The 17,741-nt window shown below is 51.7% G+C and overlaps 2 protein-coding genes across 6 annotated transcripts in view; one reads left to right on the forward strand and one right to left on the reverse strand.

Moving 5' to 3' along the window:
• The window catches only part of Ncf1 (neutrophil cytosolic factor 1), a 10,486-nt gene extending 9,593 nt beyond the window's left edge, over positions 1-893 (forward strand). The window contains exons 9-10 of one of the 2 annotated variants that reach the window (XM_033764898.1): positions 72-196; positions 523-893. In XM_033764898.1, the coding sequence (XP_033620789.1) occupies positions 72-196; positions 523-768 (371 nt within the window). In that variant the 3' untranslated portion in view covers positions 769-893. The remainder of the gene's footprint in view (positions 1-71; positions 197-522) is intronic. The other variant, XM_033764899.1, reaches the window with a different exon arrangement.
• Positions 894-3,714: 2,821 nt separating this feature from the next.
• LOC104858714 (general transcription factor II-I repeat domain-containing protein 2B) overlaps positions 3,715-17,741 on the reverse strand; it is a 34,243-nt gene continuing 20,216 nt past the window's right edge. For 3 of the 4 annotated variants that reach the window (XM_010619051.3, XM_010619050.3, XM_033764900.1), the window contains exons 10-16: positions 12,801-12,857; positions 11,044-11,106; positions 9,670-9,747; positions 8,324-8,407; positions 7,545-7,728; positions 7,042-7,070; positions 3,715-5,474 (exon numbers count right to left, since the gene is read on the reverse strand). In XM_010619051.3, the coding sequence (XP_010617353.1) occupies positions 3,877-5,474; positions 7,042-7,070; positions 7,545-7,728; positions 8,324-8,407; positions 9,670-9,747; positions 11,044-11,106; positions 12,801-12,857 (2,093 nt within the window). In that variant the 3' untranslated portion in view covers positions 3,715-3,876. The remainder of the gene's footprint in view (positions 5,475-7,041; positions 7,071-7,544; positions 7,729-8,323; positions 8,408-9,669; positions 9,748-11,043; positions 11,107-12,800; positions 12,858-17,741) is intronic. The other variant, XM_010619052.3, reaches the window with a different exon arrangement.

Here is a 17,741-nt window from a genome sequence, read left to right on the forward strand (position 1 = left end):
ACAGGCGGGGGCCGGGTGCGGACGCTGGGAGGTGCCAGGGCCCTGATGACGCGGGCATCCTTCTGGCCTAGGTCGACCATCCGCAACGCGCACAGCATCCACCAACGGTCGCGGAAGCGCCTCACCCAGGACGCCTATCGCCGCAACAGCGTGCGTTTCCTGCAGCAGCGGCGCGCTCAGGCGCCCTCACCGAAAAGTGAGCGCAGGGGAGGCGTGGCAGAGGCTCGGGGGCGGGGCGAGCACTAGATGGCGGGGTCATGGGAGCAAAGTGGGACCTTGGGCCGATATTGGGCGGGGCCTGGGCAATGGGGCGGAGTCATGTAAGGAAAAACCCGACGTGGACTAGAGGGCGGAGGGAATCCCAGAGGTAGGGGGGCGGTACCAATACTGAGAGGCGTGGCCAGAGGGCACGGGGGACGGGGTGGTCATTCCTACAGAGTAGTCAGGGTGAGAAAGGACCGAAAGGCGAGGCCAGAGGGTGCGATGGGCGGGGCCTCTGACCCACCTCGTGGTCCTGTTCAGAGATTCCGCAGAGCCAGCGTGGGAAGCCACAGCCAGCGGTGCCCCCGAGACCCAGCGCCGACCTCATCCTGCACCGCTGCAGCGAGAGCACTAAGCGAAAGCTGGCGTCCTCCATCTCCGTCTGAGGCCAGATGGCGTCGCCCTGGCCCCATCCTTGTATATATGCGTGTAGGGCCTGCAGTTGGTGCCCTGGAGCTGTCAGCCCACGAGACCATCCACATCCTTAATAAACATTGCTTGGGGTGAACCGCGCCCTGAGCGATGCGGGGTGGGCTGGGCTCTGTCCCAGGGACCCCACCTCCACCATCTGGGAATTGAACCTAGAGCCTTCACACTGTGTTACATTCTCAGCTCTTTTTAAAATAATTTGAGACAGAATCTAAATTGTCCAGGCTGGGCTTGAACCTATGATCCTCCTGCCTCAGCCTCCCAGAGTGCTGGATTTTAAGCATGTGCCACCGATCCTGGTCCTAGGGATATATATTTTTTTGTTTTGTTTTTTGAGACAGGGTCTCACTATGTCGTTGAGACTGACCTGGAATTCACTATGTAGCCTAGGCTGGCCTTGAATTTAACAGTGCTCCTCCCGCCTCAGCCTCCCGAGTGCTGGGATTACAGGTGAGCGCCACCACGCCCGGCTTTTTTCCCCCCCTAGGGATATTTCTAGAATGACAGGGGCCAGTGAACTCCGCTGGGTGCTGGGCGCAAAAGGCAGCAGCAGAGGTCCTCGCTTACACACCAGGTCTTCGCTGACCTTTTGGCTGGACAGAGCTGCCTGCTTGAGCTCGGGCCCCCCACTGTGGATAAGCGCAAGCGCAGTAGGAGACCGGCTACGTCCAGGGTGGGGCCACGCAGCCCAGAAGGAAAGCAAAGACTCGCAGGTATGGAGCGTCTGCGCCGCTCCACTGTTCCTACCCACCTAGGAGGCTGTGACAGAAAGCCACATTTATGGACGGACCCCAGCACTGCTGCTGGTCTTCGTGTGGCCTGAGTCCTTTCTGGGGGCTCTGTCCCCAAAGGCAAAGATGCCACAGTGCAGAGCGGAACTGCAGAGGTCACAGCTTGTGAAGGCCGCCACAAGTGGCATGAAGAGCGGCTCCCCTGCTCGGACAATGGCTGTGAGGTGGACAAGGCCAGTCCCCTTAGAGATGAGACAAAATCACGGGGACAGACGCGTCTGGAGAGAATGCTGACCGTCAGAGGGTTGGGAGAGCCCTTCGCGTCAGGGAACTTCGCAGGGCCTTCTCGATGGTGGGAAAGTCCGGCATCAACCGCTACCACACAGAGCTGTGGGGAATGAACAAACCCTGCTTGTTCAGTGGCGCCTAAAACCTTGTAATTACACGCAGTATAAGCTACTTACTTTCATCATTTTAAACATTTCCCCCCTAAACTGAAACCCTGAGCAAAGCCCCCCCCCCGTGATTTCTCCCTATTTCCGGCCCCCTGGAAGCTGCCTTGAGTCAGCGTCAGCCTCTCCTGGGTGGCTAGGAAGAGAGGCCCAAAGGCCCCTGTCCCCAGGACCCGGGAGGGACCAGACCACAGGTGCCGGCTCTGTTGGAGCTGCTGCCGCCAGCCACCCATTTCCTCCAGGTTGGACTCAGTTCGGCGTCTCTAGTTCTGGGAGCAATATTGGCGGGTGGGGATTTGATAGGCAAGGAAACCAAAGCTCAGAAAACGTAGGTGATTTGCTCACCTTAATAGGGCAGGAAGGGGGCGGGGGCCGGGAGGCGGAGCCTGGCTGCGTTCCCAGGTTACCCCGCGCCCAGCTCAGGGTCTGTGGGCGGGGCACGCGTGCTGGGGCTGCTCCAGGGTGCTAGTGCCTAGGGGCGCTCGCACAGGGAAGGTAGCCTGGCATCGGGGGCTCAGCAAGGACCCCCAGTCTGCCTCGGAAGCGTGGCCAGCTCTGTCCTCTGCCCCTCCTGGGGTAGGACAGGAAAGGGCAGAGCCGAGCAGACCCGCCCCAGCACAGCACCGCCCCACATCTGCAGACACCGACTGTGGGGAACGCTGAAAACCACGCCTACTCATTCCACCCGCCCCGCAGTGACAGTGCTGGACAACAACCACCCTGGTCCCAACGCACACCCAGGACAGAGGGAGTCCGGGCCTTGGGAGTTCAAAGCAGAAAGGCCCTGCCCGGGATGGGAGCCACGCTTGTGACACTGGCGCACTCAGCGGAAAGCCCCTGTTGGGTCTGTGTCCACCGCAGGCACAGCTGCTGCTGTGAGTAAGGGACCGTGGAATTCCCGCCTCTGGGTGTGAATCCTGATGGTTCCTACCAGTGTGACCTCGGGCAAGTCGGCCACACCGAGCCTCAGCGGCCTGTCTGTGAGCGGGCTGCTCTCTTCCCACCACAGGCCCCGACAACCCGTTCCACATCTGCTCGGGTTCCTCAGGACCCGCCCACCCCTGGCCCTAGCTCACCCCAGGGCCTTCTGGGTCCCTCCCTGGGGCTGTGGCGGCTGAGGTTGCAGATGCACCTGCAGCCAATCGACCAGGACAGGAAGTGCCTGGGGTTTTTCCAGTCTGAGACTGGGCTTCCAGCTGGGGCTGGGCACCGTGAGCAGGTGGCAGTGGCCTCTCCCTGCCTTTGTCGTACCGGTCCTTACTCTGTAGCTCTCAGGTCAGGGGCTCAACCCGGCTCCGCCTTTGGCGGAGGAATTCCTCCGCACTGGGAAAGGGTTCACAACTCGGGGTCACCAATTCCCAGGGATGCTACACATCAAGAACACAGACCAACCAGGTGTGGTGGTGCACGCCCATCATCCCAGCACTCTGGGAGGCTGAGGCAGGAGGACTGCAAGTTGGAGCCCAATTTGGGCAACTCAGCCGTTTAGTGAGATTCTGTCTCAAAAAAAAAAAAAAAAAAATTAAGAAACTGCTGGGGCTGCAGTTTAGTGTGAACATTGTAGGTTCAATCCTCAGTACTGAGGTGGGGGCACCCCAGACTTCTACAGTATGTGAACACATGTCCAACGAGTCTCCTCAAATTTGGAACTGCGTTGGACCCTGTGGGGAGGCACGAAATGGGGACAGACGTGTGTCTGTACAGGTACCTGCAGCAAACACACACCTCTCCTCCTCCATTCCTCTGCTGATTGGCTGATCGAGATGCACCCACAGTGCCCACCGGGGAGGGAGGAGGTGGCAGATGCCAGACAATGACAAGAGTGCCACGCAGCTTTCGTGGGTTTTACTGAGTCACAGCGAAGCACAGAATATCATACAAACAGTGCAATACTACAAACTCTGCTTCCAACTCAAAGTGGGGAAGGGGGACCCCGATGTCTGTGTAAGCCATCGCCCTCATCTGGCGGCCCCAGGCCGGCGGATCCGCGCTGTGGACCCGTCCTATGTGGCCATGTGCAGCACGGAGTCCCACTGCGGGGCCTGCAGCTGCGAGCTGGCCTTGGTCTTGCTCAGTTTCAGGATGGAGAAGAGCTGCTCGCAGATGTAGGTGCTGCCGAACATGGACAGGATCTGGGCGCAGTGCCGCCGGTACCTGGGGTAGCTGCTCCACAGGTACTTGTAGAACTCGGGGACGCCCACCTTGTCGTACTTGGCCCGCAGCACCGTGTTGCACTGCAGGTCGATCACCTCCATCTGCAGCTCCTCCCGCACGCTGTCGATCTTGGTGGCGAAGGGCGAGCTGAACAGCGTGAGCTCAGCCTCGTACAGCTTGAAGTCGGACAGCCGCCTCTGGAACTCGCTCTTGAGCTCCACAAGCCGCGGGATGTAGTTCAGCCCATCGCTTTCGTGCCGGGACACCGACTGCAGCGTGGGGAAGTGGGCCAGGTTGTTCCTGGCCAGGTGCGTCTCCCAGAGGCACAGCTTGGCCACGAAGGCCCGGATTAAGTCGTACATCTGCGTCACTATCTGCGAGTGCCCCTGCAGGGAGACGCTCAGCGTGTTGAGATGCGTGGTCACGTCCACCAGGAAGGCCAAGTCCCTGATCCAGTCCCTGGAGCTCAGCTGAGGCACGGGCTTCCCCCGGGAGGACAGGAAGTTGTCGATCTCTTCCAAGGACTCGAAGAACCTCTTCAGCACCAGCCCACGGCTCAGCCACTTGACCCCGGTGTGGTACAGCAGGCTGCCGTACTGGCTGTCGAGCTCGTACAGCAGTGTCGTGAATTCGCCGCGGTTCAGGCCCCGGGAGCAGATCCAGTTCACGGAGCTCACCACCACGTCCATGACGTGGTCCATCTTCAGCCTCTGCGCGCACAGGGACTCGGGGTGGATGATGCAGCACACGGACTTCAGGTTGGAGCCCCTGCAGCTCGCCGCCACCTTGGACTTGAGCTTCGTGACCAGTCCGTTATTGGCATCGACCATGGCGGGGGTGCCGGTGGACGCCACGCTCACCAGCTTGGACCAGTCGATGTTGAACTTCTTGAGACTCTTCTCCACGCGCGCGAAGATCTCGTTGGCGGACCTGAGGCCCGTCATGGGCACCGTGTCCAGGAGCTCTTCGGACGTGTCAAAGTTCTCGTCGACGCCCCGGATGAAGATGGCCAGCTGCGAGGTGTTGTTTATGTCTACGATCTCATCGATGGCGATCGAGTAGGCCACAAACGACTTGATTTTCTCGCGGAGCTTCTCCCACGGGTTCCCAGCCGCGTCTTCCACGGGCTGCACCACCACGTTCTCCGGAGGACTCGCGCCGAGGAGTCTGGGCTCGGTGCACACGGCGTCCGAGGAGCCCAGGAGATACCTGTGGAGCCCGCTCTTGAGCTCCTCCAGCTTGGCGTCCCGCGTCTGCTCCGTGTAGTGGTCGTAGTGTTTGCTGTGGTTGGTCTGGTAGTGGCGTCGCAGGTTGTACTCCTTGGACACCGACATGCTCTGCTTGCATATCAGGCACGTGGGGATGTTCTGCACCTCCACGAAGAAGTACGCGCGCTCCCACTTCTCCTGGAACACACGGCCCTCCTGGTCGATCTTGCGCTTGCCCACTTTTGATAGAGACACGAAACACGAACCATTTCACGTTGCTCTGAGTGCTACTATTAGAGAAGCAACCGCGAAAGCACAGCGGTGAGGGGCTGGGGTGGGCAGGGTGTGGCGGCGGCACAGGGGACCCCGACAGTGGCTCCAGCTGACCGCTGCCTGGGGGGTAGGGCCCAGCGTGGATTCTGAGTCTGAGTGCTACTATTAGAGAAGCAACCGCGAAAGCACAGCGGTGAGGGGGCTGGGGTGGGCAGGGTGTGGCGGCGGCACAGGGGACCCCGACAGTGGCTCCAGTTGACCGCTGCCTGGGGGGTAGGGCCCAGCGTGGTCACCGCCACTTACCAGGTTGCCACCAATTACCTAACAGTGAACATCCGTGTGTGTGTGTGTGTCGCTAGGGACTGAATCCAGATCTCTAAAGAAAACTTAAGAGATTGTTTTTTTTTCTTTGCCGGGCTCGGGATTGAACCCAGGGCTTTCACACTGAGTTACATCCCCAGCCCCTTTTTAAGTTTCTTTTTATTTTGAGACAGGGTCTTGCTAAGTCACAGAGCTGCCCAGACAGATTGTGTATTGTGATCCTCCTGTCTCAGTCTCCCAGAGTGCTGGAAGTACAGGCGACACCATGCCCAGCTTTCTTTGCATTTTACCACGCACTTTCTCATGTGATTCTCAGGAGAACATAGAAATAACAGAGACGGAGAAGGGTGCAGAAGCGACAGGATGTACGAGCTTCTAGCCTCAGAACTGCGAGGGATGCACACTTGTCAGTGTGTTCAAGTGCGTGTGCAGGGGTCACAAATGCTAACCTTCATCTTTAGGAAATGCAGGTGAGGCTCCAGGACACAGAACTGGGGTGGGAAAGCAGGACACAGAACTGGGGGATGGGGATGCACTACCTAGAGGGTGCCTGGGAGGGGTGTAGGCTGAGGCAGCTCAGTGGTGAGCGCCTGCCCAGCAAGAGAGGCCCTGGCTCATCCCAACCACGAAAAGAAGTACTAGAAATCACTGAGTCACTTTTCTCTAACGCTAATATTAGAAAAACAAGCTGGGTGTATGCTTGTGATCCCAACACTCTGGGAAGCTGAGGCAGGAGGATGGAAGATCTGAGCCCAGCCTGAGCAACTTAGTGACTTGACAAGACCCTGTCTCAAAAAGAAAAGCTTAAAAAGGGGCTGGGGATGTAGCTCAGTGTGAAGGCCCTGGATTCAATTCATATTACAGGGAGGAAAAAAAAAAGGAAAGAAAGGAAAGCAAGCAAGAAAGGAAGAAAAGAAAAGAAAAAAGAGCACAATAAACAAGAGGGAAAAGTGAATCCACTGACACGAGTCAATTTTATGCTACGTAAATGATGTCTCCGTGGAGCTGTTAAAAAACTTAAAAGAGAGTCAGCTAGCAACCAGCTGAGTTTAGGAGGAAGTTCATCACGCACAAGGAAAAAGAGTCCATTGGAAAGCCCAGCTGTGCTTGAAGGCTCAAGGTCAAGGGTCCACAAGCCAGGACCCCGCAGTGAGTGTCTGCAGGGACCCTGCACCGCGCGTGCGCCATGGACGGGATGCACAGAACACTCACCGTTACTGAGCTCGAGCCCCGGGAGCGGCCTGCAGACAGAGAGACACAGAATGCAGAAAGGCCCATGGTCCCCTCCAGTCCATTCCCTTCTGATCCATTCACACCCTCACCCCAACCCACCCAGGGCTGTGCACTGAGCTCTATCCCCAGCTCTTTGTAGTTTTTTGAGGCAGGATCTTGCTACATTGCTAAGTTGCCCAGGCTGGGCTAGAACTTTTGATCCTCCTGCCTCAGCCTCCCTGAGAGCTGGGATTACAGATGTGCACCCTGCTTGTCCCACACACTTTGGCTGGGTGTTAATGCAATGCATGGTGCGGTGGGAGGTAAAATTGAGGCAGGCTCTTCAGACCCATCAAGAAACAAGAAAATGGATGCAATTCAGAATTTAACTGCAGGGACCCAGGCCACCTCCTGGGCAAATTCTCTGGGTGGCAACTTGCCCACTTCCAGTCAGTTCTGCCTTCCAGATTCATTCCACTGACGAAGCCAGGGACCCCCATTACCTGATTACAGTGAACTTGATAAACTCTGCAGCATCCAGGATCCTGCGCATAGAGCTGATCTCCAGGTACCCGGGTGCCTTGAACACCACGCCGGGGGGCATCCCGTCGATGACCACGCAGCCCGGGTTGAAGGTGATCTTCCTGTAGGGCACTTTCACGGGGAAGTCCACACCGATCGCTTCACCTGGACGGGGCGAACAACAGCGACCAGGTGCAGTTTGCCACTCACTCTGCCCCAACCGTACTTTACCTCTGGTGTCAAGATTCTAGGCCAGGTGGGGTTGGCGCAGGCCTGCAACCCTGCTGAGGCAGGAGGCAAGTTCAAAGCCAGCCCAGGCAACTTAGGAAGACCCAGCCTTAAAGTACAATGTTAAAAGTGGCAGGGTGCTTGCCTCGTGTGCATGAGGCCCTGGCTTTAACCTCCAGGACTGAAAAAAGAAAAGATTTCAAGGTCATTCCCACTCGATGAGCAGCTACTATTACTTTACTTCTGCCAGGACTGTGATGTGTGGATGTAAGGGCACTGATTTAGAAGCTGGTGTGGGGAGCAGAGCAGACTCCATCTCTCCATGTATTAAACAGGAATTATCGGGCTAGGGATTTAGCTCAGTGGTGCCGCCACCTGCCTCGCAAGCACAAGGTCCTGAGTTTGATCCCCGGTGCCAATAAATAAATAAATAAATGAATGAATAGGAATTATCAAAGTACCATAAAGTATCCTTTAAAAAGAAGTTTTTCAAGCATATAAATTCGGGATCTGTAACAATACATGGACTTACCAAATTTTCGACTAAAAAGGTCATTAACTTGTTCTCGTAGCTGTTTAATCTTTTCAATGCTTGATAATTTTTCCTTCTCATTATCTAAAAAATAATTACATAAAGAAATAAGCCAAGGTCACTCATTTTTCCCAGAATGGCTAGGGGGAAAGTCAGCACTTTACCTGGCTTTTCAGTCCGTTTACTTTTAGCAATAATTGAATACTTTTGGAAACTGGCAAACGGAAGCTGTGATAGGTAACAGAGAAATTTTTCACATGAGAACACAATAGAGTCATACCCCACAGTATATTTGGGGAAATGTATTGTCACCATCATGCAAGACATGGCATTCAGCCGGGTGTAGTGGCACAGTCCAGCAATCCTAGCATATTGGGAGGCTGAGGCAGGAGAATCACAAGCTTGAACCCAGCCTGGGCAAGGTGGTGACTTAGCTAAGACCCTGTCTCAAATTAAAAAAATAAATACATAAAGGGCTGGAGATATAGCTCAGTGAACCTGGTAAGTGGCGGTGACCCAATAAAAGAGCACAGCCAGCCTGATTTTGGGGTGCAAAGTGAGGCCTCTTGGGGTAACTCCAAGGGAGAGTTGGAGGCAAGTTTATTGAGCTGGGTTTGTATGAATCAGGGTGGGGTTGGGAAACACGAGATCAGCGGAGACTAGCTGAGGAGCAACGGCTCCCTGGCAATGGCTGACATAGCAACACTGAGGTTCTGTTGTGCCAGGTGCCTGTGACCAGCAGCACAGGCAGGAATGTGGGCGCCCTGCTTTGGGGCTCAGATGGGGGTCAGACCTATCATTATGTACACACCCCACTTTCAACACTACAACAGAAACCTCAGCCAATGCTCTAGGATAAGTAAAAGACATCAAAGGTACTTGGATCAGAGGAAATATTTTTCATGCTTAAAAACTTTATTCTGGGCCAGGGATTAGCTCAATGGCAACACACCTGTCTTGCAAGGGCAATGTCCTGAGTTTAGTCCTGGTACCAAACAACCAAGCCAAACCAAGCCAAACTTAATTCTGCTTGATTTTGAATAATTAACATGGTTTGAAATCCAAGAGGCATAAAATAGCACATAGAAAAGTCTCCCCGTTCTCCATCTTTCAGCCTGGAGTTGCTGTGTTATTAGACTCTGGAGAGGGGTGTGGTTATTTCATGACGGCAGCAAATCCACGATAGCTTTGCCCTGTGCTGCGGGTCTGCCTAGGGCGTCTTCAGCCCTGAACTGTCCTTCCTCATCTGTCAGGGTGAAGTAAGACACAGCGACCCCTCCAAGAGCCTTACTGTACTGAGAAATGGTTGAGACAAAACGAGAACTGTGAAATACCAGCCTCCCTACCTGGAACGGCCACCTGGACAATGTTCAGCTCTTCAACACCTGATGCAGAAGCCGTGACGCCGCATGGGTCTGGGTTTCCTGAAAACAGAAATCAAAGTTTAGAAACATCGGAGTGGCGCTTGGATCCGCAGCCCAGACTAGTTTTTCCTTTCTTTTCTGGTACTGGGGATGGAGCCAGGGCCTTCTCGCGGAGCTGTACGCCCAGTCTCCTCCCTCCCTGTTTTTATTTTGAGACAAAGTCTCACTAATTGCTAAGTTGCCCAGGTTGGGCTCTAATTTGTGATCCTCCTGCCTCAGCCTCCCCCCAGGGCCCGCATGTCTTTGAAGGTGGGGCGTGCAATATCCTGCTTATTCGTGAAGCTTCTTGGGCCCTGCCGACTCCAGGTGGAGATGAACGGGCACAGAATCCTCTGCACTAATGGAAAATCCATCCGGAACCATGTGGTCCCTGGTCAGGGTCCCGGGCATCACTGCTGGACAGGGAGCAACTCTGTAGGGCTGTCAGGGCTCACACCTCAGGGGCCCGTTCCCACAGACCTCAGGAATCCTGATGTATCCCTGGGGTAACCAACACATGCCTGATGCTCAGGGAAGCAGTGGAAATTCAGGGAGGAAACGGACAGCACAGAATTCCAGTGCTGTTGCTATGATGCTCTCTTTCGGGGGACAGTGGTTAGGGATGGAGCCCAGGGCCTTCACAATGAGCTATGTCTCCAGCGCTTTTAAAATTTTTATTTTGATGTAGGGTCCTGCTAAGCTGTTAAGCTGCCCAGGCTGGGCTAGAACTTGTGATCCTCCTGCCTCAGCCTCCCAGTGTGCTGAGATTCTAGGCGTGGCCACCATGCCCAGCCCATCTTTCTTTTTTCCTCACTTGTACAGAGCATGGTTTGTCCCACTGTGGGCCAGTGCTATGTATCTAAGCTTAGTTGTGTTGTCTACAGCGTCCTACACCTGGCTCCTGACAGGCACACAGCTGCTGTGCCGTATACACATGCACACACACAAGAACATGTTCACGACACATATACACACATGACCCATGCAGATAAACACTGATTTCAGGCTCTTCCCCAACAATAATCCTTCAAAAAGAGAACTGGTAATGGTGGTGTGCCCCTGTAATGCCAGCACTCGGGAGGCTGAGGCAGGAGGATCGCTGTGAGTTCCAGGCCAGCCAGGGCTACATAATGAGTTCAAGGACAGCCTGAACTACATAGTGAGACCCTGCTTCAAAAAGCAAAAACAAACCAAAAGCCCCCCCAAAAAAACCACCCCCAAATTCCCAAACCAAAACCAACCAAACAAAAACAAACAAACAAAAGAAATGAAAACCACACCTTACAATGTGAGTAGACAGGGCTTTTGACAACTGACCTTCGATTTTCACATCACCTTCGGGATCCTCGCTGGCTTCTGAGGAGACGGGCTGAGAGGACTCTGGGGAAAGAGCGACACTGGTCACCAGGCCGTCGCCTCACGTTCCCGCGAGCCTAGAACAGATCTTTTATGGGACAAGTCCACAGGGCACTGGCCATGCTTAGGGGTAGTGAGAAGCTCATAAAAGGATGATATCGTGCGGGTTCTCTAATAAAGGAAAGAAGGAGACAGAAACTTCCTGAATTTAATCGTGGACAGAGGCCTTCTGTTTGGGGAACTAGGACTCTCAGTCAGTGTTTTCTTGCTGTCACCAGAACTACTGGGATGGACAAAGCTGACTGCAGTTCCCTTCTGCCCGCCAGTGACCACAGGGTGAGGCGTAGTCTAGGATTTCTGGGGGCCCAGTCGACTCCCGGCAGGCAAGAATGACGACACGTGTGTGAAGTTCTACACAGACACCAGGGACAAGCGACTCCTAGGTAGAAGAGGCAAATCAGCTGGGCGTGGGGCCGCACACCTGTGACCCCAGCAGGCTGAGGCAGGAGGGTCACCATGAGTTGGAGGCCAGCCCGAGCTACATAGCAAGACCTGTCTCAAACAACAACAAACAAACAAGGGCCAAATACTACACGGTCCGTGACTCATGGGGTATCTAAGAGGTCAGATTCACAGAAACAGGAAGCAGGGTGGTGATGGCCAGCGGATGAGAGATAAGTATTTTTGAAAAGCATAACTAAAAAATAAAGGAAAGTTAATGATAGAGTCAGCTTGTCCTCTTGGCTTAAAGCAACTATGTTTAAAATGAATAATTTTATGAGCGACAACACAGTTCTAGAATTGGATGCTACAATCTCTTTCCCTGAACAAAACTTATTAAAAACTTTTTCGGGTAAGGGAGCCAGCTATTATCAAGGGAGTTGTCAGAAACACCTTCTGCAATAAAAAGAAAAAACACCCACAAATCAGCTGCCTGGGGAATGCTCTTGACTTAGAAAAACAACAAAACAAAACAAAACAAAATTTTTGGAGGCTTTGCTGGTTGCTAAAATTTATCACCCCGACAGCAGGATCATATCCAGAAAATTGACAAAGGTTTGGAGGGAAAACCTCCTCTACTAATTTTATCTTGTAAATATATAAACCCCTTTAAGAGTTCAAGCTTAGCTATGTGTGGTGGTGCACGCCTGGAACCCCATCACTCTGGGAGGCTGAGGCAGGAGGGTTGTTAAATTTGAGTCCAGACTGTGGAACTTAGGAAGGCCTTCTCTCAAAATAAAAAAACATAAAAGGGTTGAGGATGTAAGGATATAATTCAGTGCAAGTGCTGCAGATTCAATTCCCAGTACCACCGAGAGAGAGGAGGGAGAGAGCTTGTAGTGCGCCTGGGGCCCAGTTACTAAGGAGGCTGAGGCAGGAGGGTCACTTGGATCGAAGAATTTTATGTCAGTCTGGGCAACATAGGGAAATCTTGTTAAAAAAAAAAAAAAGGTAAAAGGAAATAAAGCAATAAACAGCACTGCTACAGAGTTAATGTCTGTATCCAGGTGCAGTAAGAATCACACAACAGGAAAGCAAACAAGATGATCAAGCCCTTAATGCTATTTCATAGGACAAGGACTCAACCATTTTCCTGAGAAGACAGGTAGGCCAGGAAGCCGTTTTACTTTCCAACACGCATGTTTAAAGAGCTGGCATCTGCACAATTCTCTAAACTACAGCAGAGGGAGAGTGCTCGGGGGCTTCCTTTTTCCAACCTTCCATCGGGGATTCTGTTTCTATGAGTTCGCTGCTTGTGGAGGAAAGGTGGCTGCCTGGAAGGAAAGGAAACGATAAATGACAAAGGGGGAGACAGCAGTGTCAGAGAAGACACCAGCAACAGTGCAAGGCAGAGCCCGGAAGACACGGGAAGCACCAGTAATAAAGCCCAAGCATGGGCTGGGGTTTAGCTCAGTGGCATCACGCCTGCCTGGCAAGCTTGAGTTTGATCCCCATTCCAAAAACCAAAATAAAAAAAACAAACCCAAGCAGATGCCCCTTGGGTTCAGTTCTGTGTACAAACTTTGTGGAGGGTGCAAGCAACACCGAACACCCTTGCAGAGCCGCCCCAACATCATGACTTCTTTTACAGTCAGGAGGCTGAGGCAGGAGGATCACTGTGAGTTTCAGGCCAGCCTGAACTACATAGTGAGACCCCATCTAAAACATAAATAGACAAATAAATAAAGTAACAAAGAACACAGATTAATCGTAAGTCTTGCCTCTTAGCCTTTTGGCTAAAAACAAATGCAGTACAGTAATTCTTTATTGTCACCTCCAGCCTAGTCACTGTTCCATTTTCCACACTTTCCTCATCTCATTCACGTTTTCGTAAAAAGTATTTTATTGGTGCTTAGCATGAGTGAGGCTCAATACCCAGCACATGAGCTTTATTTGCCAATAGTTTTAAAAGTACAGAAAAATTGCAAAACTACAATGGGACAGGAGCTATCTGCCTTTTGTCTAAATGACACAGGGTTCCACTGAGCCCTTTTCTGGCCACGGCCCCTCCCCTCCTCCTGCCTTCTTGCTGCTGCTCCTCCCTCTCTGTGACGCACGAAAAGGCGAGCGAACACACACATACACGCACGCCTTTGTTTCCAAACCACTGGAGAGAAAGGTACGCAGCCACAGGAAAGCTTCCGGGTGGTACCGCGACGCAGACACAGTTCTTGGGTCTGATCCACCATTCACACGCCGGTTTCGCCTGCTGACCCAAATGCCCCCCTTCGGTACGGGATGGTCGTCTCTAGCCATTCTCTCTATCATGGTGTGATCTGGAGTGGTCTCATGGTCTCCGTCTCTTGCGGCACCGACTTTCTTAAAGAATGGAGACCCTGCCCCGTGAGGGGGGATGGGACGTCCCTGGAATCTCAGGTGCGGCTGAAGCAGGAGGATGGAAAATTTGAATGCAGGCTGGGCAAGACAGCAAATTTGCCAGACCTTGTCTCAAAATAAAAAAGAGCTGAGCACGCAGCTCAGTGAGAGGTCCCAGGTACACTTGCCACCTCCCCCCACACCAAGAGAAGGTGCCTCCTTCTGAATTGGCCTGGTGTTTCTGCCTCAGGCCGTCACATCCTGAGAAGAAGTGCGCATGATGTCCCATGATGTCCCATCCCTGTCCCTCGCTGTTGATGTGAATTTGATAACCTTGTTAAGGTATTGTCTTATTGCTCCAACATAAAACGATTTTGCCTTCCCACTGCAGCTAACAAGAGCACATGTGTGGAGGTGTTAAAGTATAAATTTGGCCCAAACTGGTCCCTCTACTTGAGTAATGAAGTTTGGCCCCAAGCGTCCTCTGTATGTAGTGAAATGTAACCTAACTTTATGTAAATAGGTTGATAACATGACCTAGGCATAGCCAAGCAACTGCATGTCAGCCAATCACAGCAGTCAAGCTACCAAATGATTGGACCAGTAAATATAAGGCAAATGCCCAAGGCAGCCAATCAGGTTGTTTCTTCTGTCACTTCCTGCTTCTGGCTATAAATACACCCCAGACAAGTGGCAGGGCGGGGCATTCCAAACCATCTTCTCTCTGAAATGCCTTCTCAGTTTTTCTTGTGCTAGGTGATAAACTTGACTATTCAAGAGTAGTCTTTCTTTTCCTAGAAAAAACTTTAAGATCATGTAAATATTCTACTTTTCTCAATTTAGCATCCACAGATGGTGTCTGCTCGATCCAGTCTTTTATAGTAGCTACAAAAACATGGTTTTCTAATTCCAGCATTCCTTCTCTTTTCTCAGTCATTGCTGGCCCTTGCACAGAAAGCAGTAAAGCTCTATTTGGACTGGGTTTGTTCAAGTCAGGATCCCAAGGAGACCTACACTTTGGGCTGGGGTGGGGACCCAGTGGTGGAACACTTGTGTGGCATGAGCAGGGCCTTAGGTTCGATCCCCTGTACCTCAAAGCAGGAACATCAAAAAAAGTCTCTTCAGTAAACCTCCTATAAAATGGGTTTCTTTCTCTCTGTTTTTTGCTAGCAGTGGTCTGTTGAAGAAAGTGTTCACCATGCTCTGGAGCCTGCTGACTACATCTTGGTGTGTTTCCGTGTGTGCACGAATCCCCCACTTTTCCTGAAAATTGCTAGTTAGGTTGATAGGTTGGGTCAGACCTACATTTACTGGGTGGGGGGGGCAAGAGTCTTGGGTGATGATAGTCTATTATATTCCCACCTGAATCCTATCAGGAGGCATTAAGTCTTTTCACTTCTCTGTGTGGCATTAACTAGGGACCAGGTCCTTCAGGGCCCCATCCACCTTTTGTGGCATGGTTTAAATGGCCACTGGTGATTATGGTGAAATGTACTATTTCAATGGGGGTTACAAAATGCTGCCAGTTCAGGGCTTCTTTTTAAAAAGCCTTATGATTATTCGACATACTTCTTCAAGGGGGAAGAAAAGGAGGAATCTAGCACACTGTTTTATGTACTTAGGTGAAAGACTAAATTCAAATACAATTTGTATTTTATTAATGACTAGACTATAAAATTATTAACCGATATGTGTCAGCAACAGAAAAAAGCATTTCATTCATGTTTTTCTTGTATTTTTTCTCACTGTAAAGAGAGACACTTAAATCCAATATGAACTGTTTCTTCCAATGGGTGACAAAAACCAAGCCTGCTGTATCTGACACGGTGGCACATGCCTGTAATCTCAGCACTCTGGGAAGCTGAGGCAGGAGGATTTTAAGTTCGAGCTAACCTAGGTAATCTAGTGATTTAGCAAGATCTTGTCTCAAAAAACAAGACAAACAAAACAAAACAAACAGGGCTGGGGATGTAGCTCAGAACAAAGACCCTGGGTTCAATCCCCAGTCCCCCAACAGAAACCAAAAAACCCTGCTACTTTCACGTTTTCCTGGTGTGCAAAGCCTGAAATTATGAGACTTAAAATTTAGTTCCTATTCTCATGAATTAAAATCAGGCAAATGATGTCCTAACAGGGAAGATGGGTCATGTATTTCAAATTAGGAAACTCATTGGGCCTGGTGGTGCACGTCTGTAATCCCTATACTTGGGAAGCTGAGGCAGGAGGATTGCTGTGAGTTTGAGGCCAGCCTGGGCAACATAGTGAGTTTTTTTTTTTAAAGCCCAAAATAAATAAATAAATGATAAAAAATACAAATAAAGTTAGGAAACTCATAGGCAATATGGTGTTCTAGGAGGACCCACAGCCTTGACCTCAGGTCTGCAGTTATTAGAGGAAAGGGAATGAGTGTATATTTGGGGACACAATCAGTTTAAGCTTCCTTTTTTACTTCTAGCTTCTTGTCCTGAGTTTTGTTTATACCACAGGATAAGTATCTTGTCCAAAATACTTGGCACCAGAAGTGCTTTGGACTTTTTCTTTTTAGATTTTGAAATATTTGCATAATCATGATGAGCTATCTTAGGGATGGGACTCATCATGTGTATCTTATATACGGATTGAAAGTCTTTATATTTTATTTATTTATTTTTGGTACTGGGGATTGAACTCTGATCCTAGAGGAACCACTGAGCTAAATCCCCAGCCCTATTTTTTGGTTTTTCGAGACAGGGCATTGCTAGGTAGTTCAGGCTGGCTTTGGACTCTCTGTGTAGCTCAGGCTGGTCTCAAACTTGCAGCAGTCTTCCTGCCTTGGCCTCCCAAGAGCTGGGATCATAATGTGTTCCAGCACACCTGGCTATAAGAGTGACACTTTATGCACCATTTTTAGTGTACCAGTGACTTGACTGTGGCCCTGAGATCAGGTGTGGTGTTTCCCTCTTGTGAAGTCACGTTAGCCCTGAAAGAGTTCCCAATTCTGGGTCATTTCAGATTTTATTTTGAATTTTTATATTAGGGATGCTCAGCCTGTTGTAACATTTATGGGACGGGAAGGAGCAGGAGGGAGGTGCAGGCAGAGGCGGCCGGTAAGATGAAGCGTGACAGGGGAAGACGGGGGTGCAGTAGGGCGTCACCCCGGGCTGTCAACACACACTGGACTTCCTGCCCAGTTCAGCCAGGGATTTCCACACTCTTGATAATCTAAAGCAGAAGGTTCCCTCTCTGGTCTGCGGTGACATTAAAGACAAGTAACCTTTGGGTCAGGCAGATACTGTACAGGCAGAAGTTTCTGTTCCGCTTTAGATCTAGTGTCCCCAGGGCCAGGGATTTAGCTCAGTGGCTCTGCCGCCTGCCTTGCAAGAGCAAGGACCAGAGTTTGGCCCTCGGTATCCCCCCCGCAAAAAAGAGTGTCCCCAAAAGACGCACATGTTGTGTGGGGGTGGCTTTTGAAGTTGATTTGATCTGATTGGGTCAGAGCTGAGCGAGGCTAGTGGGCGGGGCCTGGTTGGAGGCGGATCTCTGGGGGCGGGGCCTAGAAGGATCCATCCCTCCCGGCTCCTCCCTTCTCTCGCTGCTTCCAATTCCCCGTGATGTGAGCAGCTGTCTATCACAGGCCCCTCCACATGACGTCCTGCCTTGGAGCCAGCGGAGAGGGACTGAAACCTTGAGCCAAAATAAACCTCTCTTTAAATTGTGGGTGTTGGGGATCCCAGCAAGGGGAAAGTAACCAAGACACTTTGCAATGGCCAAAGAGAACAGTGCAGCAATTCTCAGGATGTGCACACAGGTTCACGCTGTACTGAGCAAGGCAGAGGCCTGACCACGAGGGAGCTGTGGCACAC

Source organism: Fukomys damarensis, unplaced genomic scaffold (assembly GCF_012274545.1).
Source record: "Fukomys damarensis isolate Sample0158 unplaced genomic scaffold, DMR_v1.0_HiC HiC_scaffold_17, whole genome shotgun sequence".
Classification (NCBI taxonomy): Eukaryota; Metazoa; Chordata; class Mammalia; order Rodentia; family Bathyergidae; genus Fukomys; species Fukomys damarensis.